General features: G+C 44.1%; 2 protein-coding genes across 2 annotated transcripts; one reads left to right on the top strand and one right to left on the bottom strand.

Annotated features, from left to right (window-relative positions):
• The first annotated feature begins 6,819 nt into the window (after window positions 1-6,819).
• LOC115382713 (butyrophilin subfamily 1 member A1-like) lies at window positions 6,820-11,235 on the top strand. Its single transcript, XM_030084561.1, has 4 exons — window positions 6,820-7,147; window positions 7,856-8,143; window positions 9,978-10,237; window positions 11,197-11,235. Exons 1-4 carry the CDS (start codon window positions 6,820-6,822, stop codon window positions 11,233-11,235), a joined length of 915 nt encoding a protein of 304 aa, XP_029940421.1.
• A 4,453-nt stretch (window positions 11,236-15,688) lies between these two features.
• LOC115385854 (tripartite motif-containing protein 16-like) lies at window positions 15,689-17,223 on the bottom strand. The gene has a single exon (XM_030087942.1). It carries the CDS (start codon window positions 16,973-16,975, stop codon window positions 16,022-16,024), a length of 954 nt encoding a protein of 317 aa, XP_029943802.1. The 5' UTR covers window positions 16,976-17,223; the 3' UTR covers window positions 15,689-16,021.
• Between the last annotated feature and the right edge of the window lie 8,550 nt (window positions 17,224-25,773).

Raw genomic sequence — 25,773 nt, 5'->3', positions numbered from 1 at the left:
AAAAGGAGTACAGAGGTTCCAGGTGAAAATAATTTATTCTATTCCTCGTTAAGTTCAGTTACATTCGTTCAAGTTATTGTGTCAAACAAAAACACTTAATTGACAGGAGCGCGCGCATCATTCCGGTCCAAAGTCCCATGCGTGTTTGGGCTGGCCCACACCAACACGCCACCGTGCGGAGGACACGACACAGAATAACATTTAACATGGCAGCAGCTCCAGGACGGACAAACACAAGGACAAAGAACAAGGACAAAGACAGCCGTGGTGTGTCTGCGCTGGAAACAGGGCTTGAACAGAGCAGAACCTAATAAGAAAAGGGTTTGTTACAGTCTGCACACCTGTTGATTACCAGAAAGTTAAACAATGACATACCGCTTCCGACTTCCGTTAGCGGGACAAATGCTCAGACCAGCACCGGACCATCGGGACCCATGCGCCCGATCTACAACTGCTGCGGCATGCGCTTGACGCGCTCCCCCCGGAGCCCTCGTGACACTGCAAGGCGTAACTTTCATCAAAACCAATACAATACATTTCATGTGGGATGTTAGCCTTTACCTGCGCGCACGAACCACCGCTACCAGCCAGCACCAACCCGGAAGTGCAAGAACCAGAGGGCGGCTCAGACGTGGGAGGGGTTTTTATAGCGCCCCCAGCCAATAGGCTGAGAACAACCACAAACACACCCATCCTGCCACACATCTATCTATCTATCTGTAACCCCTATGAAATGTAGCATTTCATATTTTGGGGTTGTTGTTTTTTTACATAATGGAAATTCAGCATATTTATGTTGTAGTTGCCATGCATTTCTTGTATTGTATTTTTTTATGTGTACGACAGTGCAAAAAACGGGGGCTGTGTTCAAACCCGCATACTGCCTCCTACATCCTTCCATACTCATACTATCCATCCTGCATCCTGCATACTCAGTCCATCAGACAGTCTGCAAAGCGTTTACACTACATTCATAATGTTATATTGTTTAATATAGTATCTTATCCGACTGAATTTTGTATTATCATACATCATGTGATACTTTACTATATCAGATTGATTACTGTTTTTTTTCTGATTGGATTATAGCATCATGGGTGGATTTTATGAAGAGAAGACAGTGACGTGCAGTCAGGGTAGACAGGGTAGGCACTGCCTACCCTGGGCTGATAGGAAAATGAAATCATTCCATTTTAATAATTAGTTTTTCTAATTTTTTTCAATTGCTTTATTATTATTATTATTTTATATATAATTTTTCAAATTTTAATTTCCGATATAGTACTATATATAGTACCTTTCGGTTTGAAAGTGACAGCATTTCGTGCTTTTCACAGCCCAGTAAAAATGGCTCAACACCGCCTCCTCCTGGCCAAACAGAGAAGCTGCACAAGTAACTTGCCCTCGCGCTGTATTACAGTGAAGGCCACGCCTTCTCCTGAAGGCACAGCGCTGCTCTGCCTTTATCTGTCATGTCGTCGCAATGATTTGTGTTCGCGCAGGCGCAGTCAGTTTCACCATCTAAAAATCATATACGCAAAAAGGCAGATCACTGCGCTGCCTTTTTTACGTTACTCTGCTATGCCAAAGCTCTACGTACGTTCACAGAGAATTAGTGAATCGGTCCTTTTCAAGTGACGTCACTCTGTGCATTGTGGGATTGAATCACCATTTCACAGGCCACGGTTTCACTCTGTGATTCACGTCTTTGAGTGCGGCATTATTTGTCAGAAATGGGAAGATCATGCTGCGTGACAGGCTGCCATAATAAGTCGCATCGACGGAATGGGAGCAGGACAGAAGGCAAGCTCCATTTTTTCCAGTTTCTCACCTGGAAAAGAAATGACGTGGAGCAGACTGAGGAAATAAGGAAGAGGCGTCAGACGGCGGGGGTCGCAGCACTTTCGACTCCATATCTGCCAACATGGTTGTTTGCTCTCGACATTTTCATAAAGGCAAGTAAGCGAGTTCATTTGTTTTTAAGCAGTGTTACTGAAAATGTGGTTTCTCTCTGAATGAAGTCACGTTAGCTGCTAACGGTTAGCGCACCTGCGAATTAGCTTCATCCAGCTGGGAACCAACTTCACTTGTGAAATCCAGTCAGCGGAGGAGGGCAGTGGAGAATCACTTCATGCTACAGCTGTTCACTGTGATAACTGTGTGAATGGCATGAATTAGGGGCAAGAGGAGCGGCACATATGTGCAGTAGAGCTTTGAGCATGTTGTTTTTGGTTGTTGCTTTCAGGTGTTCTTTCATTAAATGTGTGTTGGGGTGTGGGCCCTGCAGAGAGAGACGTTTCGGCACCGCAGACAGCTCCGCGTCCGAATTGTCATTTTCTCACTCATTTTGCGTCTCGATCACAAAGAATGCGCTGTGTGGTCATGAGATATAAAGTTAATTGGGAGAGTTTTGGGACTGCTATTAAGTCATTGTTTAAGCTTTTTTTTTTAATGGTGTTATGCATCTTGATTTTGTTAGAGTAAGCTGGCACTTACCTGCCTACACATGTAAATTGTCATTGGCGTGTCCATCGCAATTTGCTACTGTCTGCCTACCTAACCCTGGAGCTCACAGCACGTGCCTGAGAGAAGGTCGTACCGCCTTGATGATACCCACTCCTGTCAGATCTGGGAAGCTAAGCAAGGTAGGGCCTGGTCAGTTCCTGAATGGGAGAGCACGAGGGAACACCAGGGAACCTGGGAGAATGCAGTGTGAGAGCGAGTGGTTGGAAAAAGTCCGATTGGTGCAGCCTCGCCTCCGTCAATCTGCCCCGAGGCAGCTGTGGCTACATGTGTAGCTTACCTATAAGTATGGAATGAAATTCATAATGTCAAACCAATGGATTATTATTATTATAATGTGATCGTTAATGATCCAATAAGACTGTTTCTCTGCTGCCCCCTGCTGTACATGTGTGCTTACTGTCCTTCATCAACACAACCAACAGCTTAATCATTACCTTCTGAATCATATATCCTTTAATGCTGCTTCAGGTCAAAGTCATGATCCAAATCAATCATTACCTCATGAGAGCTCACCTTTACCTGATATAAAACTGTGTCTGATGACCCACTTAGAAGGTTTCAGCACAGATCATTAACAAAGACGATACATGAGAACTGGTGGCAGTGAAACCTGTTCCTGCTGCTCATTTTAATCCATTTTCAAAGGTTTCTATTTCCTTTATCGGAAGGTTTTTCTGCATCTTCAGAGCCAAAAGCTTCAGAGAAAACTCCTCCAGACACTGATCAGGTATGAGCCGCTGTGAAAACACATCCAGGTGTGTTTTCCTGTTTGCTTGACTTCCTCTGATAAACTCTGTGTAACAGTGACCGATCTGTTACTGTCAGAGTTTAGGTGACTTCACATGTTGGCAGCGGGGCCATTTTGCCTTTTGGTGCATATCTTCCACAGCGGGGCCAAATGGCCCCAAGGAAGGTGTGAAGGTGCTTTTGTCAAGAAAACAAGGCTCTTCAGCAGAGGACAATGGGGACATGCAGAGCCACTGCAAGGCAACTTCTTTTGTTCGATTGACTGACCAGTGTGTGTGGGGGAGGGAGGCAAACTTCCCTCCCTGCTCTACTCTGCATGTTGTCTGCAGAAAGTTAGGAGGAAGAGCAGCGATCCTGTGTGTCAGTGTGCAGCCAGTGACACAAACCGTTTTTAGAAAAACAACAAAACGAGTTTTATAGAACACCATCGACTCACACCCTTTTTTACATTATCATGGAGTCATAATACCAGGAGTGGTTTTACTATTTTAGATATTTTCATGTCATTTATTTCAGCTCCACCAGCTGTTTGTCTGCTCTTTTATTACAGATTATTTAGAGAAAATGAGGCATATACATTGTTGGTTTATCATTATTTAGTATGAAGAGCTTTTTTTTCTTTTTCTTTTTGTGTGTGTGGGGGCATGCGGCACATCATACTTAATCAATGAGTAATCTATACAAACACACATGCATACAGTCAAGTTACCGGTTGAGGGGTCTTCCACGGTACAAAACAGTCTTTCATTTATGAGCAACATGACTCTAAACCACAGATTTGCAAAATCACAAAAACACAGAAATCAGCCTCCTGTCCTCTGTCTGTGGGCCGTGGCAACACAGCATGTTGTTCACAGCAAAACGTAGGAAAAAGGAGTTAATCATATCTGCTTAATAAAAATTTCAATACAACAGTATTTTGACCAGAATTTGTCCTGAAATGCATCTTTTGGAAAATGATCCGTCTGATATGGACGGACTAATATTTAAATACTGCTATTTTTAAGGCTTCCTGGTAATGGGCCGAACAATTCAACAATTCTGCTGAATAAATATATGATACAAAAGTATTTTGACCAGAATGGACCGGTCCGTCTGGGATCATATCTCTCTGTAATGTCTGTAAATTCAAGTAAAACTCAGGGTTTTCTTGAGAATGCACTGAAAGAAACAGACGTGTTGAGCCACCGGCCACTGAAATGTGATTCATTTCTTCCCCTTCTTTATCCGTATGGCTCATTAAAACGTCTCCCAGTCACAAATGTTAATTTAGCAGGATAACTTATTTTATCACAACATTATCCAGCTGACAATGCAAGATCAGGACAAACTCAACAACTGGTCAGTGAGGCTCTTTCTGCAGTCAGGTTCAGGCATCCGTTGGGTTGGTAAATTAATTATTCCTCCATAGGTAGAGGAGAAAAACCTGAGACTTGCAGTTTGCCAAAACTAGTTTTGGTCATGCTTTTCTGTCCCAACAAAAGTAAAAAGGAAGGTGATTATCTCTCATTGCAAAACAGGATATCTGTACAATATTTCGATGGCTCTGCAAACTCTCACCACTCAAACCACACATGTTCAAAGCCGAATCACAGGTGTGGAAAAAATGTTTGAAACAGTCAATAGTTTTTTTAGACTATTTCTAATGACTAAAAAAGTTCACTGTGTTTAGAAAGAATCTTCTCTGCCATCCTCCAGAGGAAAGCTCTCAGTCGTTCCTGGCTCTTTTCACTTCAAGCTTCCCCCTCCCCCTCAGAGGTCTGCATGAACCAACAAACTGGAAGGCATCGACTGCATTTACAAATGAAAAGAAGGGCCAACAGTGGCTGCTGAGCTGCGCATTTAAAATCAGGGGCCATTTGGCCCCACTCTGGGTTGAATGCGTTTTCAAGAAAAACGTGGGAGTTCTCGTGTTAACACGTTTCCAGTGAAATCGCTTCATTTTGACGTTTTCTTTTCAGAAAAGATTTCTGTTACGATGGTAACGTGCCTAAACCTATGAAACAGCAGAAACACTGAAGATGATGGAGTCAGTTTGTTGAGCAGGTGACGCCTGAACTCATTCCACATGTCTTGGTTAATTCCATGTTTCTTCCAGAAGACGTCGCATTCAGAGAGTTTTACTGACATGAAACGATTTGTTATCCGGAACATTTGTATGATTCATATCTGTTAATCAATATCCAATCATATCAATTTGATGAATGAGGAAGCGAGGTGAGACAGGACCCCTGTCAGGAGAAGATCACCTCCATGAACATGGAGGAGGAGGAGCTGCTGGGAGGAGGGGCTGCTGGGAGGAGGGGCTGCTGGGAGGAGGAGCTGCTGGGAGGAGGGGCTGCTGGGAGGAGGAGCTGCTGGGAGGAGGGGCTGCTGGGAGGAGGAGCTGCTGGGAGGAGGGGCTGCTGGGAGGAGGGGCTGCTGGGAGGAGGGGCTGCTGGGAGGAGGAGCTGCTGGGAGGAGGAGCTGCTGGGAGGAGGGGCTGCTGGGAGGAGGAGCTGCTGGGAGGAGGGGCTGCTGGGAGGAGGGGCTGCTGGGAGGAGGGGCTGCTGGAAGGAGGGGCTGCTGGGAGGAGGAGCTGCTGGGAGGAGGGGCTGCTGGGAGGACGAGCTGCTGGGAGGAGGGGCTGCTGGGAGGAGGGGCTGCTCGGAGGACGAGCTGCAGAGTGTCCACCATCTGCACTGAGCAGAGCTCCAGCATTTTCAGAAAGTCTTGTTTTCCTCAGAGACGGAGTCAAAGCGTTTTGCGAGCGTGTCAGAGCAACATTTCATGGAAACAAACAAAACTCTAAACTTCAGTCTTTTCCCCCTGAATGTTGCAGAGTGAAAGCTGCTCTGATCGTCTCGTTCAGGAATCCACAGTGTCCACTCGTCCACTGCTTCTCCAAAGCCAAGGACTCAGCTGCTCACAGTTTTCTTTAACATGGAAGAATGTCCTGTTCATCGGGTTTATTTCAGTTTTCAGGATGTTTCTCTGGTGGACCAGACGTCTGTGGAGCTCCGCTGTCAGTGTGTCGGTGTGTTGCCATGCAGCTGTTTTTCTTCTTCTGACAAGAAGCTGTGAAGGTCAGTAGAACTCTGAGAACCACTGGGGACTTTCAGGACTCGCTTCTAAAAGAGATCATGTGATCTCAAACACTCAACTGGTCAAACAACAGGAGAATGACACACTTTCTTAACACAATTGTCATCCAGATTATAGAACATCTTCCTCCTCTAAATTATTTAAATTCTCTGGATCTAGATAAATACTGAAACAAACATTTCAGAGCAGACCTCCACACCTTTCCTTTGCTCCAATAATCCATCTCCAGGACTGAACTCACCACCATGAGCGTCCGGCTCGTCTGTTTAGTGGCTTCTGATCTGTCCAGTTCGCCTCCGTTGCACCTGCAACCGTAGAGTCTTTAGAGAGAGGAACCCAGAACATTTCTGTTTGGTGCTTCTTGTGACGTGGGCTGATCTTTATGATTGTGATTCTTGTAGTTTTGATGATTAAACTTTGTCTTCCTGTTGCATGACTGCTTCCTCCTCAGGTCAGTATCAGATGGTCGGCCCCTCCACGCCGGTCCTGGCAATGCTGGGTGTGGATGTGGTTTTGCCTTGCCACCTGGAGCCTGCTGCTGATGAGACTAAAAGCACAGTGGAGTGGTCCAGGTCAGACCTCAGCCCTCGATTTGTCCATCTGAGACGTGACGGCGTGGATTTGCTGAACAACCAGTATTCGTCGTACGTTGGAAGAACACATCTGTCCTCGAGAAGACTGAAGCATGGAGACCTGTCACTGCGACTCTCCAACGTGAAGCTGTCCGATGAGGGAAAATACAGCTGCATTGCTCCAGAAAAGACTTCCACCGAGGTTCATCTGCTTGTTGGTGAGTGGAGTGAGGAAGCCTTGACCTCACTGAGTCTTTACCAGTCACCATGAGGAAATAGACAGATCCAGAAACACCTGGTTCAACATCTCTGTCTCAGTGAAGAGATTTCAAGAAATAATACTCTTCATTGTGAAGTAATATGACTGCACCTTCAGACTCAGAAACACAAATAACAGCATGAACCTGTTGAACTCTGAGCTCACCGGACTCTTTTTAAACCTGCTGCTACAAAATGACATGCCCATAATGAAAAGAGTATATCTCTGCAACTTCAAGATGTATTTGAATCATGTTGGTGTCACAATAAAGGGAAGACTTGTGAGGTGTGTTTGTCAGAACCAGTGAGGACCCAAAAGCAGATGGAAACACTGATGCAGACATTCCTTCCGTAGAGAACCATTCATTGACTTGATGTTGGAGTTTTGTTTCGTGTGTATAAAATGTTCTTGTTCTTGTTGCAGAGTTTATCCTGTGTAATCTGAAGGGCAAAGTGACTCCATTTCTTCATGATCAGTGCACCGTTTGTGCTTTTTGTCTTGGAATTTGCTTCCTGGTATCCAGCTGGGTCACTCTGGAGTTAAAGCCGCCACCTGATTGGAGACATGGATTTCCTGTCTTGAAGGAAGTCCACAGCAGAGATCACGTGGACTGATTTTTCCATTTGAATGAAGCTGATTGAATCCAGTGTCTGTGCTTCATCTGCAGGCGCTGCCCCCCCGAACGTGGCCGTCTCAGCAGAGGCTGATGGATCCAGTGGAGGAGTGGTGCTGTGCTGTGAGTCTGCCGGCTGGTATCCGGAGCCCGAGCTGCTGTGGCTGGACAGTGAGGGGAAGCTGCTCTCTGCTGGACCTCCACGGACCCTCAGAGGTCCTGATGGCCTCTACTCTGTCAGCAGCAGAGTGACTGTGGAGACCAGACCCAGCAACACCTTCTCCTGTCGAGTCCAACAGAGCAACATCAGCCAGAGCAGAACTGCACAGTTCAGCTTTGAAGGTGAGTCTAGTTTGGTTTCAGTTCAGCTGAAGTCTTCCTCTTGAAACCTCCTGCTGGTTTCTGTCGTTCCAGGGGAGGTTTGCAAGGATGAATCCAGCTGTACTTCTCTGACCATCGTTGTCGTGGTCTTGGCTGTTTGCGTCATCATCTTATCTTCAGGTTTATTTGTCTTTTGGAAGCTGAAACTCAACAAAAAGAGTGAGTCACTTTCGGTTTAGTTTATTTATATTAGTACTGACCTGCATTGATGCTGCTCTCACACTGTTAAAAAGAAACATAAAAAAACGGTAATTTCCCGGCAGCTGGGGCGCCAAAAAAATACCTTCAAATTAGAGAAATTTACTTTCTCATCAAAAAACTAGGGCTGTCAAATGATTACAATTTTTAATTAGATTAATCACAGCTTACAAATTAATTAATCATGATTAATCACAAATAATCGCAATTTGCAACTATGTCTGAAATATACCCCTTTTTTCCTGTATTGCATTAACAAAAACACGACAGGACATGATTATATATACTTTTTTCTTTTACCTGGAGGAAACCCACGCACAGACGGGGAGAACATGCAAACTCCACAAAGAAAGGCCCGGATCCTTGGCCGGTTCTTCAACTCAGGACATTCTCGCTGTGAAGAAAGAGTGCTAACCACTGCTCCACCGTACAGCCCTGCAGGTATGAGTGAGAGGTGTGTTTATACCATTAGTTCTGATGTAATTTTAATGACTACATATAATTTAATGATTGTAATGATTTTTCCCTCTTTTTTTCAGAGCTGTAAAGTGTAATTTTACAGTTTATTTACATAAATAAAAGAAAAATATTTCTGAAATTAACGATATTTTTACTTTAAATTTGTATGTAATTTTAAGAGATTTTTCCCTTTTTTTGGAGTTGGAAAGTTTAGTTTCATAGTTTACTCCCTAAAAAAACAGAAACATTTTTGTGAAATTATGATACACCTGTTAACACATTTTAACAATAAATATCCGTATTTCTAATTGGGTTTCTTTGTAAAAGAACAGAAATTTTGTCTTTTTTCACAGTTACAGGAATTTCCTGTTATATTACATTTGACATGTAAAATCACAGTTTATTTTTACGAATTCATTGGCATTTTGAAAATATAGAAAAAAAAGTAAAATAAACAGTAAAACACTGTTATATTACAATATTTTTTTTCCAGTGCAGTGTTTTCTCTGTTGGCCTCAGTTTGTGGGTGGAGCTCTCCTCGGGAGGAGCAGCTGGTGGTCAGCAGTCTCACATCACAGTGGAAAGATCCTCACTTTGACTTTTCCATGTGAACATCTGATTTTCTCACTGCATGTTAGAGTGTCTGGGCCCGACAATGTTTCAAGTGAAAGTATTTCACAGTTTTAAGAGAAGTTCCCATTTCATGACAACGTTTTGAAAATGATGTCCGTTGACATGGAAATGGCAGAAATTGAAGAAAACGATGACTTCAGCATGCCAGGCCATGAGGTGGTGCTGTTTATGTAATGAGACCACAAACTGAGGGAGTCTGCAGAACCAGCCTCAGGTCAGTGCAGGTCTCCCAGCAGTCTAAAGCTGCAGCAGCTTCTCCAGAAAACGGTCCAAAGTGTTTTGAAGCAGCTTAACTCCATAGAAAACCTGACAGCAGAGACTGTGTCAGCCTCCATAACTCAAACTGGGAGCTGGTTCCACGTGAGAGGATCCTGAGAGCTGAAAGCTCTGCCTCCTGTTCTGCTGTTAGAGAACCTGGAACCTCCAGTAGGCCAGAACTCTGAGAACGGAGTGTTCAGCTGGATCATGTGGGAGAAACTGATCTTTTGTTTTCTCCTGTTTGCAGGTGACAACAAACCACAGAAGAATGAAGAAGAGCAGCTTGTTGATCAAAGCTCAAGAACGAAGGATTTGGAGGAAGAAAATTTGAGACTGAATGAAGAGTTAAAGAAGAAACAAGAAGAAGAGAATAAGTTGGTTGGTGTGATGGAGATGTTGGAGAAGGTGGAGATGGAGAAGTGGGAGGAGGAACTGAAGAAGATCAAAGGACAGAAGATGGACCGGCTGACAGAGGTGGAGAAGATGATTGAAGAGAATAAGAAGAAAGTTCAAAATCTCAAGGATGGTTTTCATTTCAGGAAAGATCATGATATAAATATTCTTTTACAAGGAAATAAAGTCCTGAAAGGAGAACAGACAGATTTAAATGAGTTTTTAGAGTCCACTGACAACAAAATAAAGCTCATCGAGGACATAATAAAAATGTTAAGAAAGCAGAAAGAGAGAGCTGAAGCTGAGAGCAGCGTTGCTGCTGCAACAACACATCATCAGGAGGGTGAAACTAACCTGTCCCAACACGGTCTGATCCCAGCTCATGTTCCCTGTTAGTTCTTATAAATAAATAAAGCTGAAATGAACCAAGATCCAGAAAATGAGAGAACAGATAGAAACGGTCAGAGAGAGAAACAGGAAGCAGTGAAGGAGTCTGATGGAGGAAACTGCTGAGTCAGCAAACAGGGAAAATCATGGAGTTCAGCCTGATGAGAGTTCATTCCAGACTTTAATGTCATTTCTCCAGTTTTTAGAGACAACATGTCAGAGTGAAGAGATGTGGAGAGCCTGGCTCTCCTGGAGGTTTGGTTTCTCTGTGGCGTTGTCAAGAATTCAGCTGACTCAGATGTTTTCAGAGCTTCAGAACTCCTGAGGAGGAAACAGAAAACCTTTGACTCATCCAGAATGGGACGACCAGGAGGAGTTTTAGTCTCCTGTGAGTAACCTGAAACTGATTACACCTTTTTTCTTTCCTTTATCTTTCTGAGTAGGGCTACACTGGTTGAGCAAGTATAATCAGCAACGTGCTTTCGAGCAACCAATCTGCTTTGGTGATCTCTACAGGAATCTCTGGGACACATGCTAAATGAACTTTTCTTTGTTTTTTATTCTTTATAGCTACAATAGGTGGAGGTGTGATTACAGGATGCATGGGAGAGGTCACCGACCTGTCTGGTACTGTTTTGAGCAACACAGGTTTGGAAGTGATAACTGTGACCTCTGACCTCTGTCAGGCTGAGAAACTGAGGCTCAGCGAGCTGCAGCCAGGTTAACAAGTCTGTTAACATTGAGCAGTTAGAGTGGATCATTGGAGATTCTTCTCAATTTACATTAAATGGAACAGTATAATCAGACATTAAAGGTCAAATACAGGATTTTCTCGAAAAGACGAAGCCAAACGTCTGTTACTCACTTTTTGAACGACGCCATGCGCCAGACCATCCGCCCGGCTCTCCTGCTTCTCCCAGGAAACGTGGAAGCGTGCGAGCGCGATCTCCTCTTCTCCGGCGTGCACGGCTCTGTTTACAGTTCCTGCGATCCGCCTCGCTCATAAATAAAGCTTATTTTCTGAAACAGTTACAGTTTCATTGTGTCAGACTCGCCATCAGTAAGTACTAGCTCAGAAGCTCACGGCTACATAAACACTCTGAATGCGCAAAAGGGAGAAGCTGATTGGGCGCAAGCACGTAGAACCGCCTTGATGGTGATCCACCCGGAAATCAAAATCCTGTATTACACCTTTAAATGTCAGTGTAATCTGTTTTGGAGAGCTTACCTCTCACATCTGTTGGCTTGCTCTTCCCAGCATGCATTTGGTCATGTTAGATGTGAGACTATGAGCTCTGATACCTGAACACTCAGTGGAATCAGGCACAAACATAACAGTCGGTTTGGTTTAGAGAGTAGGACGTGTAGTTACTGTGTCTCCACCTCAGATTCCTGGTGAAATGGTGTTTGGCGTTGGCGGCTCATCTAAATAAAACTGGGTGAAAGATCTTTGGGGAATCAAGTGGAGTCACAGCATTTTCTCATATTCTCTTATTTAAGCTTGTAATCTGAGCTGTTTCATACCGAGCCTTGTAAACCAGCCCCGCCTGCTCCACATCCACATTTGGATTTTGGAGCTGGGGAGGGTCTGGGGACAAGTCAACACAAACCTTTGTGCAGGGGGCGTCGGTTACTCCTTTGACTGACAGCACACTTCAGCCAATCAGAGCTTCAAAACCAATACGGCATCAAAATGTGTTCGCTTCTCTAAGGTTCTACGCTTCTTCTTTTGCTCTTTAGCTCTGGCTTCTCTACACGTAACGACACGCAAAAACGTCATTTCCTGTTACAAACTCACCAGGCGCAGACTCTTGCTCTTGCTTGATTGTTGTAAAACTTGGTATTTTGGCTGTAACTTTACGTATTGCAGCTTTCAGACGATTGACATCACTGAAATTCAATTTTGTTGAATTCATTTGTACTCTACAGATCTTTAATATTTCGGTTTGAAAGTTGGAAAAATAATTTTCATGGCATTTCAGGTTGTTAATTGCAGATTGTGTTTAATTAATTTAACAAGAGGATGATGAGGAATCCTTGAAAAATGTTCTCCCTGTAAGAGATCCCTGGACATAACAGCTTTAAGAAACTCTGGTTTATAAAGTTAAATCCAGGTTTTTATTTGTCAGACCAGAAGCATTTGGTTTATTAATAATGTAACATTTGATTTGGAGATAATCATCTTCATTAGCATTTGTTTATTTTGGTATTAAATCAGGCAGTGCTTCGCTTATTATTTCATTCATTATTTTGAGGAATATGTTCTTATCTTCTGTTTATTTCTTACTCTGCTCAATGTTTAAAATAACGGTTCTGGTTTTCTCTTGTTTTGTAAGAACTTAATTGAGACGCAGGTTGTGTGAGTTGATAATAAACCTGCTAAAACCTGTCCTGCTGTTTTGGTGACATATTTATTGGAGGCCCGGTATCTGTAACCCGCTGAACCCACTGCCCTGGAGACGGAGGAGACGGAGATTTTTAAGGTTTTCAGTAAAATGGGACTTTCTGCTGTTAGCTGGAGATAACTAGCTGTGACTAGCAGCGGTGCTTACTTTCTTGAAAAAAATTCTCATATCCAACTATCACCCATCTATCCCTGTTCTTCTCCAAATTTGAATTATTCGGCTCTTTGTGTTTCACAGTCGCTGCAGCCTGTAAGGTCACCGGGAAAACCTGGACTGGATTCCCAGTGTTGTTGTCCTTCTCTATGACTGTGTCTGTAAGATTCTGGTCAATCCAGTCTAAATTCTTACTGTGCATTCTTTAGTTGGGGAGAGAACCACCAACAGCAGATCTAAAACCAAGCTGACATTTATTCAGCTCCATACAACAACACCCAGAATGTCGAAGCCCAAATTTCAGGACTCTATCTCCTCTGGCGTCTCCGATGGTGCCAGAGCACAGAGAGCCCTGATCCTTTCATAGTTCAGCTTAAAAACCCTTTTGTGGGAAAAGTTTGAATGTGTTTTTTGTTTCTTCAGTCACTCCATCTGACTCCATCTCCAGTTGAGACAGATCCAGCAGCAGAAAGAAATTGGGGGCGGGCATTATATTTTTTTTCAGGGGGGCAGACTTTTTCAACCTACATTTTATCTGCTTCAGTCCAAACTGTGGCTCTGAGGCCACTCCTAGAGTATGTTTTCTCAGTTAAACAGGGCTGTTCACCCTAAAATATGTATATCTATATATATTTTTAATAAATAAAGCTGTGATTTGGTCACAGAAACTTGGTGAAAAGTCATGGAAAAGTCACTGGAAATCACTGGTGATAAAGAGTCTGAACCCTGATAATAATGCCCCCGATAGCGACACACGTTCAAATATGTATGCACCAATCAGAACATTGAACAATCAAAATAAATGCTTTCGTAAACCAAATCATGTTGGGTGTGATGTGTGTTGAGTTGATCTGCCTGGATGAAGGCTTGGAGCTGAAACATCACAGCCGATGCCTCCTCAGTGTTCCTCTGTTTCTGTGCGACTCTGAGTCTCTTCTTCCTTCTGGTCTCCCATCTTTCCCATGGCCTTGCCTTTCCCCGGTTTCCTCATCTTAGCCCACCTCACTCCTCCAGTCTTCCTTGATGTCCTTGTCCAATCGTCTCTCGTCTCCTCCCCCTTCCTGGAGGACATAAGCAGTCTTCCTCCATGTGCCGGGTGCTTGGACGTCAGTGTTCTTCTGTTCCTGCTTCCTCATGTTTTCCAGTGTTCTGGACTTCTCTGGTTTTTGGGCTCCGGTTGTTGTTTTGACCCGCCTCAGGATTCTCCCCTGGGATTCAATCTAGATATAATCTGTCCAAGTTTGAATTCAGGTTCAAATCAACTAGAAAATGTTGAGTTTTAGACAAAATTAGTTGAAACCAGACCTTATACTGCCCAATAATAAGCAGAAAAGGGAAAAAAAAAGGTTTCTTTCAAGAAATACGTATATTTCCTTATGTGTGGAGAATCGAGCTTTAAAAACACGACATGTTTTACTTTTCAGGTAAAAATGACAGCATTAGCACAGTGGAATTCCACTGAGTCTTGATCAGCATTGAGGAAGTTACTTTAAATTAGTAACTTAAATACAGAATTACAGATTTACTTATTTCAAAAGTATCCCTCCACATCTGCTGTTGTTGATGTTTTTTTTTTTTTATTGCACAAATATGTATGTCTGTTGCTGGGTTTGTTGTTGTGTGTAGTTTGTGTTTCTGTGTTGTGAACAGGAGCTGTGGCCCAGTCCAGCCAGGTCCCCTGGTGGTGGGGGTCTCCTGTGGCTCTGAGGTATTCTGGGTTTGTGGTGTGTCGAGCTCCTGTTGTCTGCTGGCTGCCTGGTTACCAGTTAACCCAGTCCTGCTGCAAATAGACAAATTATTGGGTGAACCAGCAATTTCAGATGTTTTAAATTTGCTTTTTTTTTCTTGGGAATTTACTTTGTAAAAGTGTTCTAAATAAAGGTTGCTGGTATTTTGGCAATCATGTCTCTGGCCCTTTCTCACTTGTGAAATGAACCTGTGTAATGTTTTTTTTTTCTTTTCTCTGTTGGTGAACATCCATGGTGAAATTCCCCAGGTGGCGTTGTCTGCACATCGAAGCTGAATCCCACCTCCTTTCCATGCATAACTGGATATGAAAATGTTTTTCTATTTGTTTGATTTACTAAGTGATTTCCATTGTCACTGTGAAGTTTCTCTGGAAGGTCAAACGGTTTTATTCTTCTTCTACTAAAGCTTCTGTGGCTGCTGGAAACACTTCAACTGGAGAAAGAGTCAAAGGTCACTGAACAGTGTTTTTAACCTTGATGCACACATGTTGGGACGGATTCTGAGGTTCAGGAAGTTTACTTCTCTTGGGTCTCATAAATCCTCATGTCTTTATTCCACCTCCTAGAGGTCAGTCTAAATTAAATTTATTTAAAATAGATGATTCTTGATGCCATCCTTCCTGCTGAGACATGGATTTATTTATTCATTTATTTTTGGTGAAATTGGTCGTCTTCTGGTCAGATGTGTCCTGTTTTTTGTCCTCTTGTCTTGGTCATCTGTTTCTGTAGCAGTTTCATCTCAGTCTTTAGATGTTCTTTTTGTTTGAGTTCAATATCTTCTCGAGTCACATTGTAGTCTAACATATTCACTTTGTTCATTCAATAGTTGTATCTCATGATTTAAACCTTTTGACTCAATTTTTGGTAGATACTGACGTGTTTATTAGCTCAGTGAACAAATCAATAAATCAAGTACACTTTACTCTAAAAACCATAACTCAGTACAAAAAATTAAAAAAACAAAACAATTTGATCAATTCATAATCAAAATAATCCAGCACAATTACGATGAGACACCTTTGTTCTGATTTAATGACATTCTGCAAATTTAGTGTCAATCTGGGACCATCAATAGTCTTTTTGACTTGCAAAGTGGAAGAATTAAAGACAAGGATTTGATCAGTCAATCAGGAACCATTCATGATTACTCATTAAATTGTGTGTGTGTGTGTGTGTGTGTGTGTGTGTGTGTGTGTGTGTGTCCTCTACTGAGGCTTCAGGAACTCTACAGACGTTCCTTTCCTCAGGTTCCAGAAGTGCACGGCCCAGGGATAAATGTTCACTCCAGCGTAGACGGGCTGCGTGAAGGCGACGTGGACTCTGTGGAGGAGAGTCATGGTCGCCATGGAGACGCTGTAGAAAGCCAGGACCCCTGCTCTGTGGTCCAGGTACACTCCCACCCTGGAGGAGGGAGAGCGGGGACCCGAGAGGGGAGTTCTGATCTTCTTGTGGCGGAATGTGAAAGTTTTGTCGTAACAAATTAAACCCCAAGATTTGTCGTTGCATCCAAACCCATATTCATGGTCCGCCTTGCTGATGTTCTTGTACGTGACTGCTACATCCACTCCTCTCGCCGTCCACTCCACCTCCCAGTAGTGACGTCCAGTCAGACTCTGCCGGCCCAGAACCTGAAAGGTTCCGATGAATCTGTCTGAATGATCAGAATACGGCTGATGCAGCAGCACTAAAGAGGCTTTTCTGTCCCCGCTGGACAAAGACAGCCTGCTGTTTAAAGTGTTTCCATCCAGAATGATCTGAGTCGAATACTGCAGGAAGTCTGCTCTGCTCTCTGGCTGAGGCTGCAGCAGTGAAAGCTCCTCTTCAGAGGCTCTCAGTGAGACGTTTGTCTCCGTCTCTCTCAGGACGTCCTGCAGTTTGTCTCTGCTCTCTGCTGCAGCAGCTTGGAGTCCAGTCTTCTTCAGATCCTCCACTAACTCTGCTAACAGGAGGTTCTTCTCCAGGTCAGGTCTCTGTCTGAACTCCTTCCTGCACTGAGGACAGCTGTAGATTCCCTTCTTCTTCTCTTCATCCCAGTGGCTTTGAATACAGCTGCTGCAGTAGCTGTGTCCACAGGGAACCGTCAGCGGATCCTTCAGGAGATCCAGACAGATGGAGCAAGAGAACTTTAGTGGATCCAGCTGAGATCCTCTCTGAGCCATTTTCTCCTCTCAACGGCAGCCAGAGTTTGAAGAGTTTCTCTTCCTGCTCAGCAGGTTGAAGCTGGACCCTCCTCTGGTTTCCTGTTTCCTGAGTGAGTAAAGCAGCTGCTGTGTTTCTGGTAAATCCCCCTCAGTGAGTCCTGTCCTCATCCAGCTGCCAGCATCAGTTTTACTCACATCAGTAGAAATCCTCAGAAGAGTCCAGACTGTCTCTGCTGTGGCTTCACCTGTGGAGAAGTGAAAGTAGTTTGTCGTCTCACATGTTTGCTCCACCCACTGCTGATCTGAAGGGAGGGGCGGAGCAGATGAGGAGAGGAGTGTTTAGACTGTGAGACACACTCCGGGCTGAACTGCTTCACTTTGTCACCAATCTTTGAGAGTAAATCAATACAAGAGGAGTTTAGAAAATAAATAAGTTAAATGTGGGAAAAATGGTGACTTTATTTCTTTTAAAGAGATTTTGTCAGATATAAATATCAGGAATTTATTTCCACACAGAAAACCTTCAAATCACCGTGTGTCTGAGTACTGGTGGTGTCAGCTGGGTGTTAATTCAGCCAGATTCCAAAATAAACCTGCTTTGGTGTCGGTGCAGGTTCAGTCTTTTCTTGTTTCCTCTCTCTTCCTGCTGCGGTCACTATGTTGATGACTGGCTGTTTGAACGTCACATGAATCTCAGAGGATTTGCAGCTTTTATGATGAACTTTGTGGTGAAACTTGTGAGGCGGATGTTCCCGACATGTTTTACCCACAGAGTCAGATTCTGACATCAGGTCAAGCTTCTCCTCAGTCTCATCCGTTGAACCAGCCCAGAGAAACAAACACTACGTCGAGCCAGTCTTTTATGTTCCTTCGTTATTTTATTTTGAAGCCTCACAGTAGAGATGTCACTTCCTCTCTGAGTCTGTCCTCTGTTCTGGTTTCCAGGGCCGGCTCTAGGCATAGGCGAACTAGGCGGCCGCCTAGGGCGCCACGTCCCGAGGGGGGCGCCGCGGTCGTACAAGGGGCGCCACGACGCTCTGTGTTCCGTGTGCCCCGCTGTGCAGCGGTCCGACGCACCGCGCGCCTCGTCCTCGGCGCTGCCGGCACTGATCGGTATTGTTCGGCATCGCTCCTCAGGCCCCCCCCCCCCCCCCCCCCCCCCCCCCCCCCCCCCCCCGCTCAACAAATGTCGGGACCGCTCGAAACACACGCTCCCAAGGGGCGCTTGTCTCGGGCTCGCCTAGGGCGCCTCTGAAGCCCGGGCCGGCCCTGCTGGTTTCTCAGTGTGAATCATATGGAAGCAACAGTCACTTTACCTCTTTGTTACTTTGTGGCTTTCAAACACTGCTGGGTTGAACTGGTGACCCATTGTGTGTTTTCTGTGCATGTCTGAATCCAGCTGAGTGTTTTCAGTGGTTCACCAGGTTCACACAGTCTGGGCGGTTCTTCCAGCGTTCAGCTTGATTTCCAGCTCTTCTCTTTAGCTTCTCTTTCTGAATTCGCACCGCTGCATCGTGTTTGACCTCCTTGTTGCCGCAGACACTCCTCCAGAGGAATTCAGCTCCTCTGATCAGACTCAGCTCACGAGACAAAGGTGATGTCGCAGTCTGCGTCCACTAGAGGGAGCCAGAGAGCAAAGGGATCAAACACATCCTGTACAGCCCGACATGACCACACTGCTGTTGGTTTATTGTGTCTCTGTTTGATTTGACTGTTGGCAAAGTTCTTGTCAGATGTTTTCAATGTTTATTGTTTTATTGTCTCTATCTGTGCAATTATAGTGTCATTATGAATATTAGTAGTGTTTCTCCTGTATTGACAGCGCACACAGACACTGTTCTGAGTACAGTATATATCTAAAATTCAGCACATGCTGATGTAAATACTACATTTTACTCATTGACATTGAGATCTGTTCCAAGTTGTCCCTAAAAGTCCTATAAAAACCTGCATTTAACTTGTCAAAACCTGTTCGCTTTCTCAGGGTTTTTATTGAAAAAGTTTTGTCAGTCGCCGTCCAGTCCTCCCACTTATGATTTTCCTAATTCTTCTCGTCACGTTATGACGTGACTGTACTGTATGATCGATCAGAGTAGACTACATCTGACTATCAGATCTAAAACTGAAGTTGATCCAAGAGAAGCGGATCCACTCAGGTGATATTTTCAGTCTGCTTGACCATCTGCTTTTAAGGAGGCTTTTTGGAGCCAGTTAAAGGGAGACAGCTGATCAGTACAGAGCTTCAGGGTGGATGAGAGAAGTTTTTTCTTTTAAATAATCACATCAGGTACATCCTGTGTTTCTGATACAAGCCATGGTGAACAGACAACAGTACTGTGAAGGTGATGCATCCATGTGGAAGATGTGACAGCCTGAAAGATTAGAGCGCAGGTTTCAATGCTTCAGTCCACAAACGCGTGTGTCCAATGTGTGCATTTTTGTGTGTTTTTTTCTTGTTCTCATTCAAATGTGTCTTTCTTGTCTCCGTCTTTGTAGCCTGCTGACCCGGGCTGAAGCTAGCAGCAGCTAACAGCAGCAGCTAGCTTCAGCTAGCAGCAGCTAACAGCAGCTAGCTTCAGCTAGCAGCAGCTAACAGCAGATGGCTTCAGCCCGACGGCAGATCGGACTGAATACATGAAGTCTTCTTCCTGGAGTCTTCAAAGTAGAGAGTAAGATAAATTAATATGATTCATTACATTGTGTGTTTTCTGTACGATGTGGTTGGAATTCTCCTGCTGGTCCCTCAGACTGTTTTTCTGTTCCAGCAGCTCCGCGGTGCTGATAGAGCTTCATCTTCCCTCAGAAAGAAGCAGCAGCCCGGGAGCTGCTTTCCAGACCCGCTGGTGGGAAGAACAGCTTTCTTCAAAATCTTTGTTTTCGTTGAGACTATTTAATAGACCGAAGCCAGCGAGTGCTTTATAACGGCTCTCTGTCTAGTAGCACTGGTGTCCACTGCGGCCTTCCCCAAGACAGTTGTCTGGGGCCATTTCTGTTTTCTGTTTTTACGAATGATCTACCTCATGTATTAGAGAAGGCATCTGTTGTTATGTATGCGGACAATTCGACAATGTACGATGCTAATCCTGACGGAAATGTGATCTCTAATGTGCTGGAAGTGGAGTTGTCAGCTTATCTCAGCTCGAGGATTGTCATGTCATTTGGTCCGCTGCAAATAAAACTGACTTAGCTAAGTTGCAGGTTGCCCAAAATAAGGCTGCCTGTTTAGTTCTGAAATGTCCTCATACTACCAGAGTGAAAGACATGCACTCCACTTTGTCTTGGTTAATGTTTCTTAGTAAAGTGCAATATAGCTTGTTAATGTGGTTGAAGAAGATCATTATAACTAAACAACCTGACATTTTATTTCAGAGAGTAACGTTTGTAAATCAGACCCATGTTCATCCCACACGAAGCGCCTCTGGAGGAGACATGGTTGTTGACCGCCCCAGAACCTGTTTTTTGCAGAAGTCATCTTTATACAGGGCTTCTCAGCTATGGAACAAACTACCTCATAGAATTAGAGACTCCAAGTTACAAGCATTTAAAACATCTGTCAGACTTCGGGTGAGTGACATGCTGATTGAGTTGACCTAAAGATTTGTCAAGGTGTACGGCGAGAAAGGTCTATGTAAACTTTTGCCATACTTCTTTTTGATTGTAATTTTTAGTCAATGTTTTTAATTGGGACCCCAGGAAGATGAGCAACCATCACGGTGGAAGCGAATGGGGATCCCTAAACAACAATAAACAATAAACACCCAGACATCTGCAGAGAGAACAGCCTGACTGGGTGAAGACTAATAAACACGACTCATGTCTCAATGTCATTGATTGTAGGATGTAAGTTAACTGTGACACATAATTCACATCGTGCCTTTTGAAATATAGAAAAATAATTTATTATATACTGAAATGGAAACACAAAAAGAAATGTTTGAAATGTGGAAACAGTTCCTCAGTTGCACCTGAGTAAAGTGGTATCAGGAAGAGCAGAACAGATATGATGAGCAGCGCTGATGGTCCAGGTCCGGCAGCTTCTGTTACTGAAGCTTCTGTAAATTTGCTCTTCAGCTTTCAGCCCACCATTCTCACTGTTCTTCATCACGGTCACACTTTCTTTCCTCGAGCCCCTCAACAGTTTCTCTGAACTATTTCTGCAGCTCCGGTTCTGGTTTCCGCTGCATGTTCACCATGGCGTCACGTTAGCAGTCGACCACACGTTTTAAAAAGTGTTTCATAAAACCGGAGCTGTTTCTTCTCCTGTGAGTCTCACTTCATGAACATTCACAACGATGCAGAAACCACAATGCTGATCATAAGAGCGGCGAGCGCCGATGGTGATGATGATAAAAACAAAAATGAGACGCTGAGACGCTGCGGTTGGTTTCAGGCTTTTATTGGAATGAAACTTAAAAAGAGAATCTTCAGTTTTAGAAGAAACGACGTCACCAAACAGGAAATTCAGTCAGACGTCGTCTGTTCTCACAAATTCTCCAGCCTGGAAGGCTTGAATTGAAATGTTTCACAAACAAACAAAGATTTCAAAAACAGAATTTCAGCTTGTTTCTTATCTTTACTCAAGTTTTAATTTTAAATTGTAATTGGTGACCAAAATCTTAACATTCACAGAAATGTATATAATTCTAATGAATTAATGTTTATTAATGCACTTGAGGTTGATCATGTTTCAGCTGTTTGTCACAGCTCAGCTAAAGTAGAATTAAAATAAAGTTCAGAACACTTCATAATACTACAAAATGAAGTTAGATGAGAAGAAGATATGAAATAACTCAAATATAATGAAAAACTTATCTTTAAATCTAATCTTTAAATGATTGCAGAGTCATTGTGTTGACTCAGTTCATGAGTGGTTGCTGTGGTAACTGGAGGCACTGGAGAGCCGTCTGAATGACTTCCTCACCTGAGCGACGCTGTATCAAGGATAATCTTCTACTTCCTGAAATTGGTGGTCATGTGACGAGGGAGCGCTGGTGGCTGGCCTCACTTGGGACTCTGCCGTTGAAACAAGTGAGACACATTAGCTTGTTAGCATGCAGCTATTTCCCTCCATCAGAACTCAACAAATTCACCTCACAGGCAGATCTTTCAGAGTGTCATGGCGAGGGGAGGTGTCAAGGTCACATGACCTATCAACAGGGGTCTCTCAGGGGTCGGTGCTTGGCCCCTTAAGCCGGCCACACACTACAGGATTTTTTCAATCTTCCCCGATTCAGACACCACACACTACAAGACAGCAGAGGACAGATCGCACCCGATCTTCCTCTCCTGATCGTCTAGTGTGTGGTGTCACTCCGGAGCAGAACACACACTAGCAGATTCTTCAGCCGAGAATCGGCTCCTCACTCCTCCAAATCTCACGTCGTCCGACGTGACTTCGTGCTGTTTCCCTTCATTGCTGTTCTTACATTCATCTCCACTTTCAATAATAAGTGGAGAACTCATTCGTTCCCTCAGTTCATTCATTCACATTGGTATCGCTCCTTCAGTGCAGACCCCCACCCGCCGTGCGCACGGAGCACGGACTGTCAGCACCTTGTTAGAAAATTTAAATGTTCCAGTACAGAAGAGGGAAACATAGTTTTAGATCATTTTATTATAATTTACATTTAATAATAATTCAGCTTATTAGCTAATCTGTTTGTGTGTTTTTTTTGTTTTTCTTTTTTACTTTAGAGTCCCGAGTGCAGCAGTAGAATAAAGTTATTAGCAGACCGTGTCAAATAAAAGCTACTTTTTTAAATCATCAAATATCTTAAATCATTCTTTATGTCCACAGATTTGATAGTTTAAATCAGAGTAAAAATACGTTGATTAGGAAAGTTTCATTACAGTCCGCTCTGTCTCTGAGGGCACGGAATCAGTGGAAAGTTTTTTTTTTTTTTCTTTTATTATTATTTTTTTCTTCCCCATTCTTCCGTGATGGTAATAACGGAGATTAATTAAAACATTGGGATTATTGCAGGACTGGCGGAGATGCAGATATTAGATCGGAGTTTGGGTCTGAATGGAGGATGCAGTTCATCCAGCAGCGACAGGATTAACCATCACTTTCTGTACAGCTGAGTTTAGAGCTCTGGCTTTTCTGTTTCACTGTCATATAGTGAATATATTTCACAGATATATATTCATCATCCAGCTCTGACAGCTGTGAGTGGATGTTTTTAATCAGCGGCACCTTGGTGAGACGGAGCTGTTCATCCAATCAGAGAGCTTTATTTCGAGGGTGTGGACAGCTCTACTCAGAGCTGATCGGCGCCTCTCGGAGCGCACCACACACTACAGGATTTGCAATCGGAAATATTGAACATGTTCATTATCTCCGATCTCCCCTTCCGACGCCTCCCGAGAGGCTCCGACCGGAAAAAATCTCTCGGAACACACCGCACACTACACGAAGATCGGACCCGAACTCATTTGCATACTCCCGACAATCGGACCCTGTCGGCCTCGATCGGGAGGAGAAGATCGGGGCAAAATTCGGCCCGATTATCCTGTAGTGTGTGGAGGCCCTTACTCTTCTCTCTGTACACCACTTCACTTGGTGCAGTGATTCGCTCCCATGGCTTCTCCTACCACTGTTATGCCGATGACACTCAGCTCTTCCTCTCTTTTCCACCTGACGACACCACAGTCTCAGCTCGAAAATATCAGCATGTCTGGCTGATATCTACACCTGGATGAAGGAACGCCACCTTCAGCTAAATCTGTCTAAGACTGAACTCATGGTCTTTCCAGCTTGTCCATCTGTCCAGCCTCAGATCAGTGTCCAACTTCACTCCAGCCTACTTGTGCCCACTAACTCAACCAGAAACCTGGGTGTCATGATTGATGACCAGCTGACCTTTAAGGTTCACGTGGCCTCAGTTTCTCGGTCTTGTCGTTATGCCCTCTACAACATCAGGAAGATCAGACCCTTCCTGACCCAACAGGCCACACAGCTTCTGGTTCAGGCTCTCGTGATATCACGCATTGACTACTGCAACTCTCTTCTGGCGGGTCTCCCTGCATGTACAGTCAAACCTCTACAGATGATCCAGAATGCAGCAGCACGTCTGGTCTTCAACCAGCCCAAAAGAGCTCATGTCACTCCTCTGTTCATCTCCCTTCATTGGCTTGCAGTTGCAGCCAGGATCAAATTCAAATCTCTCCTCCTGGCTTACAAAACGCTTACAAGAACGGCTCCGGCCTACCTGGACTCCCTGATCCAGGTCTGCTCTCCTTCACGCCCTCTTCGCTCTGCATGTGAGAGACGTCTGGTGCTTCCAGCCCAGCACGGCTCTAAATCTCTTGCCAGACTCTTCTCCTCTGTTGTTCCCAAATGGTGGAACGAACTACCTAACTCGGTGCGTTCCGCCGAGTCTCTTTTACTTTCAAGAGACAATTGAAGACTCAATTGTTCAGAGAACACCGAGGGTCTTAATCCGACCCCATGTTCGGGGAAGAATAGATCAGGTGTTCCAAAACCCAGCACTTATGTACCACTGACTAAGTTGACACACAAAAAAACAAAAACAAAAAAAAATAATAATAATAATAAAAAAAAAAAAGGGGGGGGGGTAGTGGCTCCTCTTCTGCAACTTGATGGCAACTCCCTTGACCAATCGCACTTGAAGCAATTGAAGCATTTACTAATGGTTTCTTTCTTTCTTATGTCTATATTCTTGCTTGTGTTGTACGTCGCTTTGGACAAAAGCGTCTGCTAAATGAAATTGTAGAATTGTAGAATTGTAGAAGAGGAGCTTATCCAAGCTGCTCTTGGAAAAGCAAATCTGTTGGGCATATAACAGCAGCCAGACTCCCATTCTGCTGCTTCCATGCTCAACAGGACAGGTTAAAAAAAAAAAAAAAAAGAACTCGACAAATTCTGTGAAATCATCTTCAACTCTCGAATGAGCATTTCACCCTGTCTTCTCCAAATAAACTGATTCTGCACCTTTTCTGTGTGGAGTTTGCAGGTTCTTCCTGTGCATGACTGACCAGGTAAAAAACAAACCGCAAACAGGCTCATGAGGCGGGCGTCCATTTATATTTCAACAAGAAGAGTTTGCCTGGGCTCAGAATCAGCAACACATAAGAGCAACAGCTGGATTTGACCAAATGAGTTTGATAGAAACACAATAGAATCCATTGAAGCTGACGAGACAGTTTCAGCTTCATCCAGCAAACAAAATTCCATAAATGGGCTCGATATTGGTAAATACTCAATGGAGCCACATGGACGAACCATGTCAGTGCAACGTGGATGGATCCCGTTATTAACTGATTAGATGGATTTAAAGTAGTCTACAATAAGGTTTCCTACAAATGGGCTTAATATGGGTCAATAAACAATGTTCCCACTTTTCTCTGGTGGCTCACATCCTGCTCCTCCCAAAACTCCACCCAGCCAGAAGGGCCATGACGCAGAGTCCTCGTGGGTTTTAGAGGAAAATCCAGTGATGACCTGGTGAATATTCCTCAAATTCCTCAGCGACTGGTCCACTGAGGTCTGAACTGCACTGTCAGTGTCATGTCCCCATTCTGATCTTTTACCGCCGGGCTCACACTGGCTCCGGTCCGTCTCCAGTACAGATTTGCCACAGCACTGTCACTCACACCGTCTCCGGTGCGTCTGCGGTCTGCTCCGGTCCAGATCCGTCGCTTTCTCAGCCCAAACAAATGTAAGACCCGTTTACCTCAACAGAAAGCATCCCAAACCTCCACCTCTGTTGAAAATGCACATTAAAACCGTAAAAAACCGTATTTTCATTATAAAATCATGTCGCAAGCACAGAACCATTTCATCAACCTGCCCA

Source organism: Salarias fasciatus, chromosome 3 (genome assembly GCF_902148845.1).
Source record: "Salarias fasciatus chromosome 3, fSalaFa1.1, whole genome shotgun sequence".
NCBI classification, from domain to species: domain Eukaryota; kingdom Metazoa; phylum Chordata; class Actinopteri; order Blenniiformes; family Blenniidae; genus Salarias; species Salarias fasciatus.
The sequence above is the reverse complement of the archived record's forward strand: the minus strand, read 5'-3'. Positions and strand labels throughout refer to the sequence as shown.